This window comes from Vidua macroura, chromosome 15 (genome assembly GCF_024509145.1).
Source record: "Vidua macroura isolate BioBank_ID:100142 chromosome 15, ASM2450914v1, whole genome shotgun sequence".
NCBI classification, from domain to species: domain Eukaryota; kingdom Metazoa; phylum Chordata; class Aves; order Passeriformes; family Viduidae; genus Vidua; species Vidua macroura.
The window spans coordinates 15635522-15657058 of NC_071585.1; the positions used below are offsets into that span (position 1 = coordinate 15635522).

Consider the following 21537-nt stretch of genomic DNA (forward strand, 5'->3'; position numbering starts at 1 on the left):
CCCACTGAAGTGCCAGCCCACAGCCGCTCCAGGACAGCGTTTCAGCGGGGAAAAGCTGCACCTGCGGGGCAGCGAGGCCCGGGCAGCGGGCGCTCCCTGCCTGGGTGTGCAGAGCGGCTGCTCCGGGGCCCAGCCCGGCGGGGGGAGCGCGGCGCCAGCACGGCCGGGGGCTCCCGCACGGCCGGAACGTGTTGGGGGGGGGGGGGGGGAAACAAAGGGCAGCGGCGGGCGGGGGGAGCGGGTCCGCCCGGGCAGCGCCGCATCGAGCCCCGCGGCGGCACCCCGGGGGGCGGCAGCCCGGCCCTGCCCCCCGCGCGGCCCGGGCAGCACCGCCCCGGTGCCACATCCCCGCGCTGCCCCGGCTGCCCCCCGCCCCGTGCCTGCCTGCCCAGCCGTGCCGGTGCGGCGGCGGCGCGGCGCGGCGCCCGGACCCGTGCGGCTGGCGGCGGAGACCCCGGCCCGCATCGGAGGTAGCGACGGAGCCGCCGCCCGCCGCGGGCCGGTTGCGGGGGGCGGCGGTGGCAGCCCGTCCCGGCGGAACGGGCGGGCGCGGGGCCGGTGCGCGCCGCTCGGCGGCGGGAGGGCGGGTGGGAGCGCGGCTGTCCGGGAGCGGCGGAGCCCGGCGAGGACAGCCAGGCCGCGGGCACCCGGCACCGCTCCCCGGCGGGCGAGGCTCGGCGAGGCTCGGCAAGGCTCGCACGGCTCTACACGGCAGCCCCGCGGAGGGCGACGGCCCGGCCCGCCGGTGCGCGGAAGGGCGGCGGGGGAGCGCGGCGGGGGCGCCGGGCCGGCCCGCGGGGCGCGGCGGACAATGGCAGGGGGTAACCCGAGCCCAGCGGCGGTGGGCGGCGACCCGCGCCATCCGCCCCCGCTGACCGCCCGCGGGCACCGGGGGGCCGGGAGCGGTGCCGAGCGGTGCACGGGGGCCGGCGCCGCCCGGGTGCCCCTCCGGGGCGCAGGGCCTGGCCGACTCCATTTTGTTGGCGACCGCTCCGCCGCCGTTCGCAGGCCCGCGGCCTGCCCGGCGTAAGGGGGGGGGGGGGTGGGGAGCGGCGGGGGAGACACTGCGGGGCCGCCCCGTCCCATCCCGCCCGGTGCCCCCTGCCGCCGCCTACGATGGAGGTGCGGGCGGCGGCCCCGAGGCCGCGGTGCCGGGTGGGGGGATGCGGGGAGCGGGGCAGGCCGGGCCGGGCCGGGCCGGGGCGCGCCGGGGGGGGGCAGCACTGAGCGCCCCCTGCCCACCTCCCCCTCCCGAGATGGGGTGGGGGGGGCCGTCGAGGGGGGGGGGTGTGCTCGTGCGGGGGGGGGGGGGTGGAAGGGGGGGGGGGTGGAAGGGGGGGGGGCCAGGCCCGCGCGGGCGCGCGCGCTGATTGGCCGCGGCCGCCGAACCCCAAGAGCGGGGGCGCGCGGGGCGGGCGCGCGCCCTCGCGGGATGGCGGCGGCGGCGTCGGGCGCGCGCATGCGGGGGAGGGAGGAGGAGGGAGGCGGCGGAGCGGCGGCGGGGCCTGGCCGGGCCGGGTCGGCGCGTCTCCCCATCCGCCCGCTCCGGGGGCAGGCGCCGAGCCGCCCGCGGCACCCGCAGGTGAGCGGCGGCCCTGCGGCAGCGCTCAGCAGGGCGAGCGACCCCGGCGCCGGCCGTGCCGAGCCGAGCCGGGGTGGCCGGGCCGCGGGCCTGGGGCCTGTAATCCGGCGGTGGCGGAGCGGGGCCGGCGGAGCTCAGCGCGGCCCCCGGGTGCGGCTGCCATTTTGCGGTGCAGGCTGGGCTGACCCCATTGTGCTGTGCCCGCAGGTGGATGCCCGCCGCCCGGCATGGAGCAGGCCTGCGAAGTGAGCCGCCGCAGCTGCCTCGTCCCCTTCGGCACCTCGCTGTCGGCCGCCGAGCCCAAGGGCGGCCCCTTCGGCGAGGCCCGCGGCCCCGAGCCGCCCGCCATGCAGCTGGCGGCCGCCAAGCCCGGCTACGGCCAGGACCCGTCGTCCTGCTACATCCCGCTGCGCCGGCTGCAGGACTTGGCTTCCATGATCAACGCCGAGTACCTCGGCGGTGCCGCCGACGGCGCTGAGGCCCTGCCCGACCCTGGCTCGCCGGGCCCCCGCCTGCCCGCGGCGCAGGACTCTGCGGCCGACGTGCCCCGCGGGGCCCGGGCCTTCCCCCTGCTCCTGCGGGACGGTGGAGAGGAGGCGCTGGAGGAGGAGGAGGGCGCCGAGACTCCGGAGGAGGAGGAGGACGACGACGACGACGACGACTACGACGACGACGACTACGACTACGAGGAAGAGGAGGAGGACGACGACGACGACGACGAGGAGGAGGCGGCGACAGAGCCCGGCCCGCGGAGCCGCGGCCGCTCAGCTCCGCAGCGGGGCCCCGACAGCCGCCTGCAGCCGGCCGAGTCCGTGCCGGACGGCGGCCCCGGGGAGCAGCCGGAGTCCTCGGCGGCCCTGCAACTCGTAAGCACCGTCGGGGCGCGGGCGGGGGGGCCGTGGCCGCTGCCATTTTGCGGTGCGGCAGGGCCGGGCCGGGCCGGCCGCGCTGCCTCCCTCGCCCCGGCACCCTGGAGGATGGGAGCCATCTTACCGAGCGAGGGGACGCTGCCGGGGCCGGCGCGGGCTGTCACCGCGCTCACCGCGCACCTGTGTCCCGCCGCGGCCGCCCGCGCTCCCCCCACCGCTTTTTCTCCCGTCAGGAATAAGAGGCATCAGCCTTCTGCCCAGCGACTCGCTGCGGAGTTCGGTGGAGTTTTTTCCCCGTTGGAAGGGGTTTTTTTTGAGCGCAGTGCAGATGAGGAGGGCAGGAGGGAGCGTTCCCATCTCCTGCCGCTCCGGCTGAACGCTGTCAGAGGCTCTTTGTCTGGCCGGGCCTGAAGTTCCCGAGCTGTGAGACCTTGGTGGTGGCCGGGGAGAGGCCGTGTCATGGCCTGACAGACCTCACGGGCAGCAAACCTTGCCTCTTATTCAGGCGGACTTTTTTTTTTTTTTTTAATTAATTTCTCTCTACACTCACAAATTCCTTTAATTATAATATAACTGATAAGAAGCAAACCTGATGGAACTGTAGTAGGAGTTCTGAAAGGAGATAGATGCATATAGCTTTTTTTTTTGTGTAATGTGCTTTTGAATCCGCGTATAAGAGATGTTTCTCAGTGTAACCTTTTATTTGCAGCCATATATGTATATTTCCTGCAGTTTTCGGTTCTTTTGGTTTTTTCTTGTGTATTTCTTCAATATGTTTTTCAGCCTCAAGGTTCCCTGCTGGAGGATACTCTGGACTTAAAGTATTGATGCAGGGTTTGAAGATTAGCTCCTTTGATAGGACTAATACCGAAACCATCTTGCTCTTTAATTTTAGTAGAGCCGCTGATGCCGGACAGATCGTGCTGGTGCGTGCAGTGCTTGGGAGGCAGGACTGTGTTCCTTTGGGAACACTCAGTGTTCCTGCTGTCTGCTCTGGGAGGTGGGGAGACCTTGTCACAGAGTGCCCGTGCAAGGGGCGATTTGAGGAAAATGCTGACAGCAGCTTAATTTTTTTGTGGAACAGTTTACACTCTTCAGCGTTCCTTGGGAAGAATCCCTCGGTCTCTGGTGGTGAGAGGCTGCCGTGGGTCTGAGGTTTGTGCATCTCTTCAGCTTTGTTTTGCAGAGGAAAGCAGGGATCTCTCGCAGACATGTGCTCGGTGATGCAGTTGTGGGAGGGTCTCACTTTGTAAACAGAAGCTCGCAGAGGTACTTTCACAACAGTTGCCTTTACAACGTGCTCCACAGAACTGCAGCTGGTAGAGTGATAAAACCGCCCTAGTGACAGAGCCTGTTATTTGAATATGCAACGAGGGTTGACTTTTCAGTAAAACTGCCTTACCTGTGTGCTGTAGTTAGTCTTACTGCGTTGTTCTGGTGACTTGAAAGCACAGCTGCATTCCTTAAAAAAATGCAAAGAAGAAAAGCATTTTTTAGGCAGCCTGGGGTCCTGCTTTCCCTAAGTCCTGCATTCTTTCTCCAGTAAGTAAATGCATGTTGTCTGAGTGGTCCTTTATTTTAGCCCTACTGTTTGTGGAATGGGAAAAGACAGGGCCAAGTGCCAAGTTACCTCTGAGGCAATTCAAATCTTTTAATGGTTGAACATGACATAGTAGCTAGAAATATTCAGGTTTGCTCTTCAGGTCATGTATTCATTTAGGCGTTTAACGCCAGTCTCATCTGTGTTTGGTAACTGGAATAAATTTCTTTTGAGAACTTGCTAAAACTTAAAACAAAAACCCACCCCAAAAAAAGCATAATGAATCCCTGGAAGTTCTGCACAGCTGTTTGTCATAGCTGGGCTACTCTTACAGGTATCAGCTTTATGCTGCTTTTTGATGGGGCTCCTCCACTGTACAGCATGACTGTCTCAGAGCTTTTATTTTTGAAGCTCATGGCTCTGAGTGTGCCACTGCTGCTCAAACTTCCTGTTTTGCCAAGAGGGAAGTGTGTGTGTGTATCTCCCATGTCTGTGTCTGCCCCTTGTAAGAATAGATACTTGCTTTGAATTGTCAAGAGTGCTTGCAGCAGAAGGGCCAGAATTTGGTTTAGTCTTAAGTGAGATGCAAAGTCCAGCATTTAAGTAATGCCTCTGGGCAGGAGGGGTGGTTGCAGGTATTGTTTTTCATGGGGATTTGTTAATGGCCCTGGCACCCGCTGCTCTCAAACATTTCCCCAAACAGGGGAGGTTGCTCAGGTACCATTCAGTTGTAAAGGGAGATGTGCATATTCTGAACTAAAACTATTTTAAGTGCCACTTAATCTTCCCTTAAGGGTGTCTGGAGTTTCCAGCAGCTCCTGACAGATTTTGTCTTGTAGGGAAGGAAATGATGGTATCAATTCTTGGGTCTTGTTCTCCAGAGGTGGTGATGCAGTGACTGCTGGCAGCTGCTGGCTTGCTGCTTTGTGCACATGTTGGGCTATGGCCCTTTAAATTTAAATGGGTTGTTGTTCTTGGATACCTCTGTTCTTTACCATCCTAAAGTGAGTTTGTCTGTAGTGCTCTCCTGGCATTTCCAAGTTGCAGAGGCCCCGAGCAGCATTATGTGAGTTGGAGGGAGACATGAGTCCAGACTCCAGTGCTGGGGAGGGTGGGTACAGCCACTGAAGGTCTGAGTGCCATAGATACTGCTTGAATTTAGATGCTGAGGAATTGGAGCAAGGTGGAGTTGTTTCTTGCAGAACTGTCATGTGGAAAATTTGCTCTTCTAATGTAACTTTTGATGCCTTAATACTTCAGTTTGTTGGCTTGTTGGTTTTTAGTTACTACACACGAAGTATTTTTGAGCCATTTGATTTGCAGAGTTGAGCGTTTGAGGAAGCAGAGAGTTCTTGGATTCAGGTACATCTGGGCCACTCCTACTGTGTGTACATTTTGCATTCTCAAGCTGTTTCCTCCATGGGGCTTCAGGATGTGCAGAGGCTTGCATGAGGCTCAATGTTGCTTTTTATTATTATTTCCTTATTGTCCATTCCCACGATGCAGGAGTGTGATGTTTGGGTAATGACAGTGAGGAAATGAGGTACAGGGAAATGTAGAGCCAGATGTTTTATCCCTAAGAATGGCTGCTTCCAGAGGCTGGGTGTGAGGAATAAGTGAGGCATGTGTGTAAGGCTCCTGGAAGGTTTTTGCTTTACCAGAATCACATTGTTTGCACTGTGTTAGAAGTACTGAAGGCCAGCAGAGTCCTCTCTAGATTAATCCATTATGAACTTGAGTTCTGTTCTGATCTGCAGCTCTGAGAGGGTACTTTCATTTTAAAGTGTTGGTGTTGCCTGTGTGAGTTATCCCGGTGCTTGGTCTATTAACCGATGTGTCTGGTGCCATTTCTCTATCTGCTAAAAATAAAATGAAGGAACTAAAGCCACGTGATCCTTGCTACTCCTGTAAACATTTCTGAAAGAATCTCCTACTACAGACTGTTGATCCAAGGTGTAACTAACTACTGATAACATTATATCCCTGAGATACAGTAGATATGGCAGTGGTTTGTTTGTTTTAGCAGGGAACATAAATTTTCTTGGTCAGTTGACATCTTCCTGGTGAGGAGATGAATTCTGTTTGGCTGTCAGTGATTCCTGCAAGCATCATGTACTGCTCTGTGCATCTGGAGAGAACAGGGTCTTTGTGTGCTACTGTCCCCATGCCTCTGATCTGGCACACATCCCACTTTGCCACTAGGATTTACACTGTTTAGAAGATGGTATTATTTCACAGAAAAGAGCCCGTAGCTGCATCTTGCCTTGCTGTGCAGCCTGATGGCACCCACCAGGCCTTGTACTGAAGGGCATTCCTGTTTCAAATAGCTCTAAACTTAACTATAAAGGACTTCAGTGAGTGTCCAGAAGAATGGGAATTTCCACTGTGAGGACCCTGTCCTTGCCTGCGTTATTGCTTGACCATAAATTTTGAGGTCCTTAATGACTTCATGCTTTCACAGTGTGATGATGCTGCATTGCCACCTGGTCATGGTGGAGGTGTGAGTGGGGAGGGGTGTTAGGAGCTGTCATAGCAGGACTTGCAGTGTGTGAGGGTGTGAGAGCATCTCATTCTGAGGGTTTTGAACAGTCTGTAGAATCCAGAGCTCTCCTGCACAGCAGGTTGGATGCTGGAAGCGTTTTATCATAGCATTTGGCTGAGATTGCCCTTCCTCTCCTTGTTTCATTGTATTTGTTCTCTGATTGCTGTTTTAAGTGTGAAATATTTGTTTGTGTATGTTGTGTTACAGGAAATGACTTGGTTTCTCTAGAAAATACCTGGTGTGCCGTGTGAAATTTGAATGACTGATGCCTTTGCGGTTCATGTTCTGAAGCTGAACCTGTCTGTTTGCAAATAGCAAAACCAGAGATATTTTCTTGCAGATTGGACAGTTTTGAAAGTGATGTTTTACTGGATATAATGACAGAAACCTCTGTAATTTCTGCTTTCCAAATTTAAAACTTACTTTTAAAACTTGAGCAGAAGTTGTTCAAACAATGTCCCGGTTAATATACTGTTTGCAGTTGTAAGTCTGGCAATAGTAGCAATTAAATTGGCTTTTGCAGGTGTTTTTTTGGGGTTGGAAGCTGCTTCTCAGACTCTTCTAAATGACTATATGTGCTGGTGATTTCTTTTGGAAGAGTGTGTTTCCCACAACTTGAACCTTTTTTTCCTAACGGATCTTAGGTTGTTGAAGGTAGTGATTCAAATTTTACTCTTACAATTCCTTCTCAAGCCTTGGTAAAATCAATGTTAGTGGCTCAGTTTGATGCTATAGCAGTAACCTTTGACTTCAGAGCAGCATATTCTGCATTAAGTCATGGATGCCTCTTGCAATGTAGCAGCTTCTTGTTGTACCTTATTATACCCTTGTTCCCAGAAGTGGGGTTAAACTGTGTGATGTGCAACAATTATTGAGTTTTTTAAAATGTCTCCAAGTTAACAAATCTGTAGCTCACTCGAGAGGTGAACTCTAAATATACTTGAACTCAATAAGCTACTTGAGCCCCAAGAAAAAAAACAGTATTCTCTAAGATATAATTGAGATTGTATTAAAAATATATTTGTAACTGAGAAATTGGTGTTATGGATGATGGTCGATTTTCAATGCAGTTGCTTGGAATATACTTCTGCTTTTCCTGCCTGTGACTGACAGCTTATGTATAGTAATTTTGATTGCTTTTCAATTATTTGCTCTGGCATTTAGAAAGGCAAAGGGAATAGAAACATTGCAAAGAAGAAATCAGGCAAGGGGTTGTCCTAGGAGTTAAAAAACTCAACAGTTTAGGTGAATGCCACTTTTAATACCAAAAAAACTATGACCTGTGTTTTGTTCTGTCTGCACAGAGCCATCTGGTGAAGAATGGTAACACGAGGGAGTTTGCCATGGCTGCAGAGCTGTGGTGCCATGCTGAGGAAAACTGTGAGGTGGAAAGTTTGGAGCCCCACTGGTTCAGTCCTGGGTAGGAGTACAGGCATTGCTTTGGCTGATCTGAGTGGTTGCTCCTGACCCCAGTGCCACGGAGAGGGAAAGATGGTGCCATGTGTTGGAGCAGGTGCCAGCTGAAGTGTTCTGTTCTTGTTACATTAGAAATCTGGTTCCAGTTTGGCTGCTCACAGTAGCTCTGCAGCAGTGATTAAATGTGTGACAGAGATAAAGATGGCCTGGGTGTGCATCCATCTCTTTTGTGTCCAAAAGCATTGATGAAGCCCAGAGGAATTTCAGCAGTGTGTCTTGCCTCTACTGAAGAATGGCAAAGCACTTGTTAAAATTGACATGCTGACTCTTCGTGGTTATCATTAAGATTTATCTCACACGGTTCTTTGGAAAAATGGCAAAGAGAAGTTGGGAGAAAAGTCACCTTGTATATCACTTCTTCCCCTCTCAAGGACAGGCTGGTCCTGGCTGGATGCCTTCACTGCTGTCCCTAGCACAGCCAGGGCCGAAGGGTTGTGCTAAGTTGTCCCAGCTCATTGCCTGGACTGGTTGTAGCCTTAGCAGTGCTGGAGCTGCACAAATCCACAGGTGAATGAATGGCTTTTCCAGCAGCCAGCAGCATCCCTGCTGTCTCTGTGGGGCTGAGGTGCTGCTTGGGTTCTGGGTGAAGAGCAAGGCTGCAGGTGGAAGGGGCACTGCATGAGTGGCATCAGGGAGGGGGGTGTTTTGGGAGCACTGTTGGTGGCTGAATCACATGGAAAGGGCAGCACATCTCTAGTCCTGGAGGCTTCCCCATGTGTTTTTCCATCCTCCTCCTCATGGAGTAGGCCACTGGGGTAGGAAGGGTTGGCAAGAAAAGCTTTGAGTGAGTTCTTGGTAGGGGACTTGTTCTGTTGGTTGTGTGCAGTAATTGGGACAGCTGTGGATGCTGCTGGAGATAGCACATCCCACTGCTGGGCTTTTTAGGAAAAAACAGTTATACAGTAAAATAGTTATACAATAAAATAGCAGAGTAATTTGTTTTAACCTTCAAACACTCATCAGAAATAATGCACTGGGGACTCCTTTTATATTTTCAGGCATTGACTTTTGCATGTGAGAGACCAGAAGTGTTGAGTTGGGTGGAGCAATTCAAGTGTTGCATCCAAGCCAGAGGATGGAATGTTTTTTGGTGTGGTAGTCTCTAGGAAAAAGTGAACAGTGAATTTCCTGCACAGTAGTATCTCAGCACACTGGAAACTGCCAGTTTCTTTTTCAGCTCCTGCAGTGCTGAGTGTGCAGTGAGGCTCTTGCCCTCAGCCCTGCTTGAAGCTTCCATGTTCCACTTGTTTTGGAGGAGTGTGTTCATGACTTTGCCCTCCCATTGTTGGTGGAAAGATAGAAACCTGCTGTTGCCTCACAAGAAGGGTGAGGAGCAGAGTGGTTATCACCCTTTTAATAGTTCCTCCCCTTGCCCTGATGTTACTTTGTTGTTTGGTTTTCCCCAAGCACCTGTTCAGACTAGCTCCTGTTCTGGCTAATGTGGTGACTGCCCACAGATTTCTAAATAACAGCAGTAAAATAAGTCAGGTTCCTCTTGGTCCTCTTCCTCTTAGTTGGCAGTCCTCTCACAGTATGTTCACAATGCTTAGGAAGCTGGATTCATCACAGAAAGGTTTGGAAGCATAAGTTTATAGTACCTGGTGCCTGAAGCATGAACCTTCCTCAGGTCATGGCTTTGACTGTGGATATAAGAAGAAATAAATAAATAAGAGAAAATAAAGAAAAAATAAATAAGCACAAGATAAATTTATTGCCCTGCTAGTGTTCAAAAATTCTGATTTCAGTTTTAGTAGGAACTCAAAAAAAGCAGTTGAAGTTTTAAGTGCAAATTCAAACTTAATTTTATATTAATAGAAATTTTGTTTCTTTTGGGAAAATGGTGTCATTGGGTAGGGGGACTTACATGCTGAATGCCACCTCATTTTCAGGAGGTTATGGTTTTGTGTAAGAGGCATCTTTTTATTTGGACTAGCAAAGTGGGATTACCCCTTCCATTCCTGTAGGTAAATAAAAACTTTTGCAGAAAATGAGATTTGTAAGCCCCCCTTAAATGTTTGTTGCTTTTAAAGAATCCCATGAACTTAAACCCAAGCAACATCAACAACCAAACCAAAACAATCAATAAGCCAGTTAATTTAATTTAATTCAACCCAAACTCACAGTTTCTAGCAGTTGAGGTTTTAGTACAGTATTCACTCTTTGCACTGTACATGTTGTTCTCTAGTTCTGCTTCACTCTGGTTACAGCTTAAGCTGTAATGAATAGAGCATACATATATAAATTAAACTAGCCAAGTTTCATTTTGCATAGTTTGAATCTGTTTTTCATTTCATGGATTTAGAAACTTCATGTCTGAAAAATGAACACTGTGTTTATCCGATGTCTTGCTTGTGAGCAATTTGATAATACATAGAGGAGCACAAAAGTAAGGCTGAGAAGGGGACAAATCTGATGACCTGGTTTCAGTTTGTGTTTTTTTTGCTTGTTCTCTGACATAAGAAGATATTTGTTGGTAATTGTTCTTTGTGAGAATGTGCAAAGTTTTGGTAATGCCAGCAGTTCATCGCTCACTGGAACAATTAGTGCTGATTAAAAGAGCCAGATTTAAAGAGAATGTGGTTTATCATTTAAAATGTGTGCAGATAAGCAAGTATCAGAGTCTGTCCTTTGCTTCTGCTTCAGGCTCCTAGAAGTGGTCTGAAGTCTTCTGTATGTTAGTGGATTTCTTTCCATAGGGGATCTGGATGAGATCACACCCCTTCTCTCCCACTTCCTCCTCCTGCCTCCCTCAAACATTGCTGTCAGGTGCCTTTCTGGTAGTTAGGATGCTGAAGTGCCAAAACTTTCTCTTGCACTGTTCTTCCATCCAATCCATAAGGAAAACTATCCCCACTGAGTGAAACAGGGATGCTGTTACCCAGTTATCTTGGAGAATGAAACTTCGTGTTCTCTCTTGTAGGTACATTCTTTATTTAATATCTGTATGTGGATAACTCTTGATAGAAATGCTTCAGGATGTAGGAATCCTCAAAGTAGTCCAAGCTGCTCTCTTAATTTTAACCTTCCAGGGTGGTTCATATGTACATAAGAAAAACTGAAAAACTTCAGTACCCTGGAAGATGGTAGTAAAAACTGGCCAAAGACAACAAATACCCACAAGCACGTTGATAACAAAAGTTTGGTTTCTGTCATAATCTCTGCTGTATTTTTTGCTAGTGAATATTTGATTAGTGAGTATTTAACACATTTGGATGATAATCATCCAAGGTAAGAGGTAGTGTACCTTCTCAGACATGAATGTAGGTCAGACACCTGTTTGCTTTTTGCTGCAGTGCTGAAGCTGAAGAAGACTGGAGCAGCTGGGACAAAGAGCATGTCCCCAGGTCCCCAGCAGTACAGGCTGCCCATGGGCTTCCAGCAGGCTTCTCCAGCTGCTCTGTTTGATTTGAAGCTTGCCATAAAGTGCCAGTGTGATTATTACTCTGGTTTCTTCAGATATGCCATTACGTGCTGTGGTTTGGGTGGGGGTTTTGTCCATATGGACTCCAGTTGGGCCTTTCCCTGTGCAGGGATTGATTCCTGTAAGTTTTGTCACAGGGAGTGCAGGGTCAGCATTGCAGCTTCTCTCTGTAAAGGCTTAAAGCTCCTGTGCTTGGTAATGGCACTTTATATGGAGGAAACTTTGGTGATCTCTGCTTGCTTCTTTTCAAATATTTCTTAAGCTGTCAAGTATATACAATTTAATTCTCAATTCTCTTGGTTTTTTTTTTTTTTTTTCAATCGATTTGGTTTTGATTTCAGAAAATGTTCTTTAAAACATGAATCTTTGCTAATGAGAATTATTATTTCTGGCTTCCATCACAAGCAGTTACTGATTTGCTTTGTTGTTGTTCTTAGTCTCCTCCTTTTTACCTTTCCATGCAGCATTCTCAAGCAAAGGTTATTTCCCAATTCCTCTCTTCTCTCTGTGTCTGTTCATTTCTCAGTGCACAAGCGTTGGGGCTGAGTGAAGTCATGAACCATGGATCACTCAGACTTCTTTCCATTCTCCCTTCATTAAGAGCAGTACAGAGGTAGGAGTTGACCTTTTAACTGTCTGTCAGCAGCAGTCACTGTATGGGAATGGCTGCTTCATTTCTATGACCAGAGTTAAAGGATCTGGATCCCCTGGGACAGGAGCTGTATGGACAGCTCAGTGCTGAGGTTAAAACTGCTCTGGTTTGTCTTAAACTCTGCTAACTCAGTGAGGTTGTGCTGTAGCTGGAGGGAAGTTCCATCTCCTGAAGGCTCTTGGGGTGGCTTTAGCAATGCCCTTCCAGGTTTGTTCTGGGAGTATTTTAATAGGGAAAACTTGCCCCAGTTGCTGCCTCTCCTTTGTGAGGGCAGAGGGTGAATAACCTGTTCCACCGAAATGGCAGGAGCTGGGAGTGGCCTGTCCTAGGCACAGGGCACCTGTGACACCATCTGTGGGGCTGGTTGTGTTAGTGGATAACTTCTTTGTAGAATCACAGAATGGTTTGGGTTCGAAGGGGCCTTAAAGACAATGTAGTTCCAATGCCCTGGGACACCTTCTGTTAGATGAGATTGCTCAGAGCTCCATCCAGCCTGACCTTGGGCACTTCCAGGGATCCAGGGGCAGCCACAGCATCTCTGGGCTATGTGTACCAGGGCCTCACTGCCTTCACAGGGAAGAATTTCTTCCTCACATTTAATCTAAACCTACTCACAGATTATGGCCATTCCCCCTTGTTCTGTCACTCTGTGTCCTTGTAAGAAGTCCCTCTCCAGCAGACTGTCAGGCCCAGGCTATCCAGGTGCCTTCAAATGTCATCTTTCCCTCAAGTTCATTTTGGTAGGGTTTATTTCTGGTAAAAAAGCTGTTGCTCTTCAGCCAGTTCAGCCATATCTGGCATTAGTGGCTCGTAGCAATTAGATGGACTTCTTATCATCTCATCCTGTTAGGAAAAAATTAATGATCACTAAACTTAAAGGAATAAAAGATGGTGGGGGGGGGGGGCAGGCTGTGGACTGATCCTCAGCAAGCTTCCAGTTTTAACTAATGAGAAGCAGGTATTGGGAAAAACTTTATCCTGGGCATAGATGGAATGCAGGGAGAAGCATGAGAGTTGCTGGCCTGGGAATGAGAAGGTTTGAAGAGAGCACTGGAAGTTCATGGGGCAGGGTTGTTGCTGTTTCTGCCCCTGGCAGTGATGTTTGGGCCGGCTCATGTGTGGGTGTGACTCACCTGCAGCTACCAGCGTGGTGAGATCTGCTCAGGAGATATCCCATGCTGCTGCTGCAGGGCCCTGGGCAGGTATCTGCTCTACACTCAGAGGAAAAGGTTATTAGTGTCATTGTTTACACTGTATTGGTTAATTACCCTTTGGATGTGGCCACCTCCTTTTATTTTCATCCTTGGCTTTGATTTTGTTCAGTTCGTGCCTGAAACAGGCTTGGCAAAATCTTCCTCCATTATTTTTGGGGGATCAGTGGCTTCTTTCTTGCTTTTCTTCATCATCCTTACACACAGTGTCTTTTGCTGCCCCAGCCTTTCTGCAAAACATGTTCTGTCCCTGGCTTCATTGAGTAACATTGTTTATAATTAAGTCAGGAATAAACTGTAATGGGGCTTTCTTGGCCAAGTATTTCCACGATGGCTTTCCAAAGCAGGTCTGAATTGGAAGTGTGCAGGGCTACAATGGCTGCAGATCAGTGCTTGATCTCTGGACAGATGTATTTTTGGCTATATGAAATTGCAAATTTGAAATTGCCTGTACCAGCAGACATATCTCTGCCCCTTTGTGTGCAGTTCAGTCTTGCTGTGGCTCTGCCAAGGTGGTCACATCCCTGGTCACGCTGTTGGGGCACGTGGGGTGTCTGCAGCTGCGTCTCCAGCTGCACTGGAGAGGCTGGTGCTGCTCTGATTTTTATTCAGAGATGTCCAGTGCTGCAGGAAAGGTGCAGCCTGTGGCTGTCAGCATTGTCTGTGTTTGTGGGCTTCTGCTTTGTGCCACTTCGTCCAGCAAGATGAATGAATTGAATAACAGCTTCTAGTGACAGAGCCAAGAGTGGTTACTGGATAAGGGTTATTTTTTCCACTTTTTAATGATGTGGTTATTTTCGAGGGAGGAAGATTAGTGAGGACAGTTGAGGATTGACAGTATGTTTACCAAAATAAAAGCACTTGGAAATTTAAGCTTTCTTTGCTTGATATGTTTCATTATTTGCAGTATGGTGAGAATTTCAGGAGGGTAAAAGTACTTGGCTTTCAAATAGAAAGCATCCTTCTCATGAAGCTGAGCGCCAACGTTTGCTATTTCACTTAGTGAGTTGCAGACTGGTGTGTTTGGTTGGCGTAGTTCAAATTCAAGAGGTGACTTTGCAGGTGGTTTTTGTGTCATCCTGCTGCTGAATCTTGGCTTGTGACCCCTTCCACAGTGATTATTTGGGGTCTTTGGTGGAGAGGGTTTGATGAAAAACATCTGCAAGGTACAGTCTTGTTTTGTCCAAAAATAGCACAGAGGGATCTGAAATGCAGCACACCATCTCAGGTTTAGGCTGTAGCTTGTCCCATCTGAACAGCAAATTGATGTCAAACATTTGATAACAGAGTAGACAGTACTGACTCCCTTGAGGAGAACATCAGACAATACAAAACTGTGTTGTTCCTTATCAGTGGAGAAGGTCCTGTCCTTTCCTTCCTCACTAACCAAGGCTCCTACCTGGTTTAATTTCTTCAGTGTATCTCCACTGGGTTACAACATGGATCTTGCCCAATCTGGCTCACAAATTTTCTTGTTATTTAAATACTTGAATATTTCCATGCTCTGAAGGTGAACAATGCTGTGATCAGATGAACGGGACTACATCTGAAGTTTATTTTTTAAAACACTTTGGCTTTCCCTAGCTCACAGGAAAGTCACTGTTACTGCAGGGCTAAATTTTTGGCCAGCAGGATTTATCAGCAGTTTAATCTTGGCATAGTAAATGCTAATTTTAATAGGAGTGAAATTTGTTGTATTCTGACATAAGAAATATATGCTTTGGGGCTATAATATTTCTATCATGCTGCAGTGTTTAAAGAATGAGACTTAACTGTACCTGGAAGGGAGAATAACTGCTGCTTTTGCTCCTCTGCTGTTGGCTGTTCAGTGTTACTCGTTTTGAAAGTCCCCAGCAGATTTTTTTTCCGTGTAAAGAAAAAAATGTTAAAGCATCTCTGGCAGGTTGGTGGGATTTAGGGAGACTAGAGAGAAAAAAATATGCAAGACAGTGACCTGCTGCAGTGCATCCTGTCACAAGGGTTCCCTCAGGACATGATGCTTCCTGATCTGCCTGTGACCCACTGGTGAGGACTTTGTGGTGGGTGATGGTGAGTCCAACACCTGACTGCTAATGCTGGGGAAATGGGAGAGGAAACTGGGCAGGAATGAGAATAGCTACTGACTTCTTGGAAAGAGGTTTAGGCATTGTCTGAATAGTTTCTTGAAAGCCACCGTTTCACTCGGCTGGGGTGTTGGAGGTTGACAAAGAGTTGATTTAAATGCAGACTTGCCTAAGGGCAGGGGTTGTGGATGTCGTTCAGGTGGATCAATGTGAATGGCTCTGGCAAACCTCCAGCGAGGTTTTACTGCTCTGTCCCATGACCGTGCTCAGGTTTTAGTTGTCAGTAAGATGCACATCTATTGTGTGTGTATGCACAGCATGGGGGCTAATCAGCTGGGATATACATGTGCCACTCAAAGCCCAGGCTGGAAATCTGTGTCAAAAAAATTTGAGGCCAAAGTCACATTTACAAGAACTCAAGCAGGGAAACAGACTAAATAAAGAAGGGGTTTGCATCTGAAAGTGCATCTGCATTTTAAAAGCAATAGCCAAGGCAGCACCTCTGGTTCCTGTGCTCACAGATACAGCTGGAGATGCAGGGGCTGCAGGAAGGCAGTGGCAGAGAGAGGTGCTGTTCATGTTCCATTTTCCTGAACTCGTGCTCAGCAATGAGTTATTGTGTGGCTTTTGATGAGTGAGTGAGAAGAATTTCAATAATGTAGTCTGTAACATCATTACGTGCCTTTTTTTCATGTGACAGGGTTTATTCTTTTGTGTTTTCTTTAACCACATGAAGAAGACTCATAAAACTCAATGAGAAACGGAATATACCTTTTATTAGAGAGGTCTGTTGTGTTTTAGTTGCTGGGATGTTGAACTGGGTATGGCAAGAGACGTGCCTGGAGCAGGGTGGTTAGCAGGATGGAGAAGTGAAGCAGAAAGGTGTGTGTTTGTGCTGTAACAACTCTAATGAGGAGCATATTGCTTGTACTTAATGGCAGGAAAAATACCTAGAGTGCTTCTTGGAGCTCTTAAAATGCTGAACCTACCTGGGACATGTTGGTGGGTGCTGCTGAACAGGCAGGATACCTCACAGCTGGCTACAGGGACTCTTGTATCCTGTGAAAATCTATTGTTTCTCGTCTTGGCTCAATTATTCACAACACCAAAGCTCCTAGATCCTCTCCTTGGCAGAGGTCCTGCTGGTAAAGCACATGCAGCCAGAGAGGCTTCGGGCTTCGCAAACAGCCCAGGATCTGCTCTCAGCTCTTGGGCAGTGACACAGAAATGGCATTAAACAGCTTTTGGGTTTGTGTATTGAAAGATTTTGGTGTTCTTGTGGCTGCTGCACAGCCCTGAGAAGCTGGGTGGATCTGGGTGACTGTATCTGCAGAGTTGATACTTGCGAGCAGCTTTTGGAGACAGGCAAGGTCCGTGTTGTGTCTGTTTGTGTCCTAGAGGGGCTGACTGTTGTTACACTCCCTTTCTGCTCCGTAGTTATGGAGCAAAGCAACACCAGATCTGCTCATACAAGCTAAACATCAGTATAGTAGATTTTTTGTGATTGTACCCGCCTTTGGTTTCAAATATTTTCTGGTGAAGCTTTTTTCTGAGCACATATGAGAAGCAGGAAAGCTACTAACTTGTAGATACCAACTTTCTTTTTTTTTCCCCTGATTGATAAACACTTGCTGTTCTTATCATATTTCAGTCAGGAAAAATTCACTGTCTCTTACTGCTACTTTTTCCATATGTTGCAACCTTTGAAATGAACAAACTGGTGTTGGTGAAATAATGGGGGTGTAGTAGTGACTCAAAATATTTACCTGTTTAAATGTGTGAAGTTTGAGTGCAATCATTTACCAGAGGTCATGTTACTTACTAAAAAAATAACAAAAACCTTCTCAAATCCTCTTATTGTTTTGTTCTTTCAGAAGAATGGGGAGAACCATTGTGTTCTTTGAAGGTATAGGAGCCACTAAGTAAAATCAGGACTTTCTTTTTAATGTAAATGTCTCTGCTATCCCGCCTAATCTGCACACAGGGGGGGAGGCAAATCTCTTCAAAAGCATCTGGAGCTTTAGTGATTTCTTGTGTTCTGGTTTTTCCCCAAAGATCCCAGCCAAGAAGAAACCTCCAGTGAAGTATGAAGTTGGGGATCTTGTTTGGGCCAAGTTCAACAGACGCCCATGGTGGCCATGCACAATTTGTCATGACCCAGTGCTGGACTGTCACTCAAAAATGAAAGGTACTGTATCTACTCAGACCACAAAGTGGAGGTGTTGTGTATGGCAGGATGCAGTTTTAAATTAATTTTAAAACCATTTCTGGCCTTTGAAAGGTGCGAAGAAATAGACTCTGCTGAGGAAAACAAGACCTGGATCCATAAAGTAGAGCTAAATGAGGGAGGTGGCAGGAAGAAGGGGGTGAGGGTGATGAAGTGGCACAGCTCCAGTGTCCAACAGCTGTTGGACATTTAGGCTTTTCTTCCCGGACTGTAGGAAAGACAAAATAGCTGGGCTAAGCTCAGGGCAGTGCAGAAGAAAGAGCAGCCTCTCAAAATAGTGAAGCAGAGAAAAAGGAGATTGATCAGAGAAGTGTAACAGGTGAGGAAGCAGAGATGGGAAGATTGGAGTGTGAGGACACAGAGAGTTGTTCTTGGAGAATAGGAGGCTGGAGAGGCTGAGGAGTGGAGTGTGGGGTATTGCAGTGTAGCTGCTAAGTGCCTGAGGGTGTGATGGGAGCATGTGCATGGAAGTGAAATTTTTGGGTCTTGTTTGGCACAAAAAAATAAGGGGCTGTTGATAGGGAAATTCTGGAAGAACCAAGAGATGGAGCCACATACGTGAATGTTCAGGGTATAGTATGAGTGAGCTGAGTGTGAGGAGGAGGGATGGGCAAATATAACAGAGCTGTGTGTGCTTGACCACAGGAGAGAGCCAGAAAGGGAAAAAGAGTCTTAAAAGACCAAGACAGAGATAGGGGTGAGTGATGGAGAGAACAGAAGGGAAATGAGGAATTGTTTGCTTTTAGTGTCATACCAGATGTCACGGGGAGACTGCCACCAACAGAAAGGTTTATTTGTTCCTGGTTTCCCCTTCTGATTCTTTTTGTTCTGTGGGCAACTGTAAACCCCTTGATCTGGTATCTTCTGCCACTGACAGCTCTAGACTGGTGAGGTTGCCACTCACTACTGTATTTGTCTCCAGGTTTTGTGGCCCTTGCCCGCCTAAGCACAACAAGTGCTGGGCATGAGTGGAGTTCTATCTGAGTGGCCATCAGCTCACTCTAGAGCTGTTTCTCTAGACTTGAAGTAGCTTTTCCTACGTGGTGCTCACATCATCCCCAAGCCTGGTTGCTGAAGTCTTCTTTCTTCACCTCCCCCTTCATCCTTTGCGGAGGCATTTATCCTGATTCTAGAGAATACTGAATGTGTTATTTTAAATAGTCTGTTTCCAGCTCTCAAAATCCTGTCAGAGATGTTTCCAGAAGATATGCTGATATGTATTGTTCCCCCCACATCCCTCCTCATGAAGTTTTGGGCAGGATTTAATGTATATAGCTGTCCAATATTCCCCTCTCAGCCTGTACATGAGGATTGATAATAAAAGAATTCTGCAGGGAGGAGGAAAAGCTCTGTCAGCAAGTTCCAGGAAGGCCTCATCTCCAGCCACAGGATGGACTCTCTCATCCTTGTTTTATCTCTGTTCAAACCAATGGAGCTCAGGGGAAAATTTTATTTTCCAGCTGTGGCTGTATGTAATCTGCTTGTCCTCCCTTCCCAATGCCAAGGTGGCAAAGCAGGTGGATCTGAATTCTGGCACTTTTGGGCAGGAAGAGCTGGGCTCTGTGTGCACTGTAGGAAGCACAGTCCTACTGCCTTGGCTCTCCTGTTGCCAAGGGAACAAGCCCTTCAAAACAAGGCAGGTCACTTCAACCTTGTCACTTGTGCTGAAAGCTCTTCTCTTGGGATTTGAGGAATGGTGTTTAGTTGAAGGCAGTTTACCTTTTCTCAGCAAGCTCTTGGCTTGGAAGATTTTTGGAGCTGGAAGGTATAGGCTCAGTGGCTTGAATCCCAGAACTGTGAATGGGGTGGATGAAACCTGTGATCTTTGCACTTGGTTTGATGTTGTTCTGGTTACTGTCATCCTTTCAGTGGTCTTGGTTAGAATCTCAATTTCAACATCACTTAAGGCCAGGCTGCCACACTGTGCTGGCACCCTGGAAGAGGCAGCACAAACCAAGTGGGCTGGAAGTGTAATCTGCCTGTTCAGAGGGTGAAGGTGTTTCCAGGAGAAGGTTAATACATTGCAGCAAACTGCAGGGAGAAGTTTGTATCCCTTGTTTTCAAGTGTTGTTTGCTCTGTTCAAATGCTTGTGACCTGTCCTTTTCCACCCAGTAATGATTCAGTTCTTATTTGTACCATGTGTGTTCAACTTTCTTGCATAGAAAGTACCTTTAAAGAATCTTTGAATGTGCCCCTGTGATTGAATTTCTTCTCATTCTCTGCACCTCTTGTGCCTGAAATATGGAGAGACTCATTGCAACTAATGTTGTGTCATGTTACATCTAATCTTTTCAGTGTGTGTGCATGTGTTTGCTTAAATGGTGCTGTTCATTTTTTATGTTGTAAATAAGACTTTGTTTGGTATTAAAACATCGAACAAGATGGGATGTATTGTGATGGGGGAGGCTTAACCTGTGTGAGTAAATCCTATCCAGAAGGATGTCAGTTCTGGGTGGTGCCAGCACTGTTGTGTTTTCCCAACGGTCAAGGGCTCTGGACTGTTTAATCATTAATCAGAGAGCAGCAGAAAATAAATGTTCTGCCTGGTGTGTTGTGTCTCTCAAGGAAAAAAGTATTTAGATATTTTTGCCTTTTTTTTTTTTTTTTGCAAGCAATCTTTGCTGTAGGAAGATGACCAATCATAGGCGTGTCAATCATTTATAAGAAAAAAAGCCCAAACAATTTAAAAATAGAGTAGCAATATAGAATATAGACAACAGCAAACAAAGGGGTCTCCCTTAGTTGTGAGTAGAAATCCCCAGAACTGGCATCTATGTGGGAATGTTGTTAAGCAAAATGTAATTGAAAATTACCTCTCAAATTGTTACTGTTTTCTGTGTCTCTTTTTGTGTCTTTATTCTGTTACATACAAGGGGTAATTCTGTTAAATTTTTTGAAATAGTTTCCGGTGGGAGACCATACCGAGAGTACTATGTGGATGCCATAGGAGAACCTTCAGAGAAAGCCTGGGTTGCTGGGAAAGCTGTTGTCCTCTTTGAAGGGAGACATCAGTTTGAAGAGCTGCCTGTTCTCCGGAAAAGAGGAAAGCAAAAGGAAAAAGGATACAAACATAAGGTGAAAGAGCTGTTTTGTGTAATATGTTTTTATTTCTTTAAATCTGCACAGTACAAAATATTCTTTTATGCCTGGATTTGTACTTTGACAGCTTCTGTGAGACTGACTGCAGCAAGTCAGCCAGGGAAGGGATTCTTTGTGTCCTTACAGCAGCACAGTTTATAAACTGCCAGGAGTTTCCAGGCTCTCTTCTGTGCTGGGGTGTGACTGTTGCTTCTATTGCCCTGGACAGCTCTGGAAGGCAGAGGAATCTGGGATCTGTTCAGCGGCACAGCCCTGTCCTGATGTGGATTGCAGCACTGCTAAAAAACTTCTGTGCTCTCTGGCAGCCTCCTTTGGCTGATCTGAATCAGAGGTGGAGTTGCATGCTTCACTAGATCACTGGATGAGATAAAGCAGTGGGGTTTTTAGCACTGCTTCAGTAATTCTCTTTATAGAAGCCTGTTAGGACTTAAAATTTGACTTGGAAAATGCTTTGTCAGTGAGCCTGTGGGAATGAGTTTTGTGGCTCATCGCACCATCTCCGTTTCCAAACATAACAGCCCTGAGCAGTTGTAGCCAGTTAATGTAATGTGACACAGGGGTCTGGTCTATGTCTTTAGGAAGGTGACTGCAGAAATTAACTCGTTAGAATTGCTGAAGTGAAGAACTACAGAGGCTACTGTGTTACTGTAAGAGAGCAAATAGTTATACAAGGCAATGATATCTGGTTTTTCTTTTTCTCTTACTCTAAAGCTTTATAACCTATGTTAGTGCAGAACCATCAAATTGAATGTGCTCTTGCAGATGTGAGTCCCTGGGGGCAGTGGCCTTATTTGGTTTTCTTTTCCAAGGGCATGTTCAGTATCTTCTTTAAGGACTTCTCTCCTTTTGCTCTC

The 21537-nt window shown here is 48.2% G+C and overlaps 1 protein-coding gene across 3 annotated transcripts in view; it reads left to right on the plus strand.

Moving 5' to 3' along the window:
* The first annotated feature begins 687 nt into the window (after nucleotides 1-687).
* The window catches only part of NSD1 (nuclear receptor binding SET domain protein 1), a 61175-nt gene continuing 40325 nt past the window's right edge, over nucleotides 688-21537 (plus strand). Inside the window, exons 1-4 of one of the 3 annotated variants that reach the window (XM_053991451.1) lie at nucleotides 688-745; nucleotides 1790-2448; nucleotides 17412-17544; nucleotides 20487-20659. In XM_053991451.1, coding sequence (XP_053847426.1) covers nucleotides 1810-2448; nucleotides 17412-17544; nucleotides 20487-20659 — 945 coding nt within the window. In that variant the 5' untranslated portion in view covers nucleotides 688-745; nucleotides 1790-1809. Of the gene's footprint in view, nucleotides 746-1784; nucleotides 2449-17411; nucleotides 17545-20486; nucleotides 20660-21537 lie in introns of those variants that run through there. The other 2 variants (XM_053991450.1, XM_053991449.1) reach the window with 2 other exon arrangements.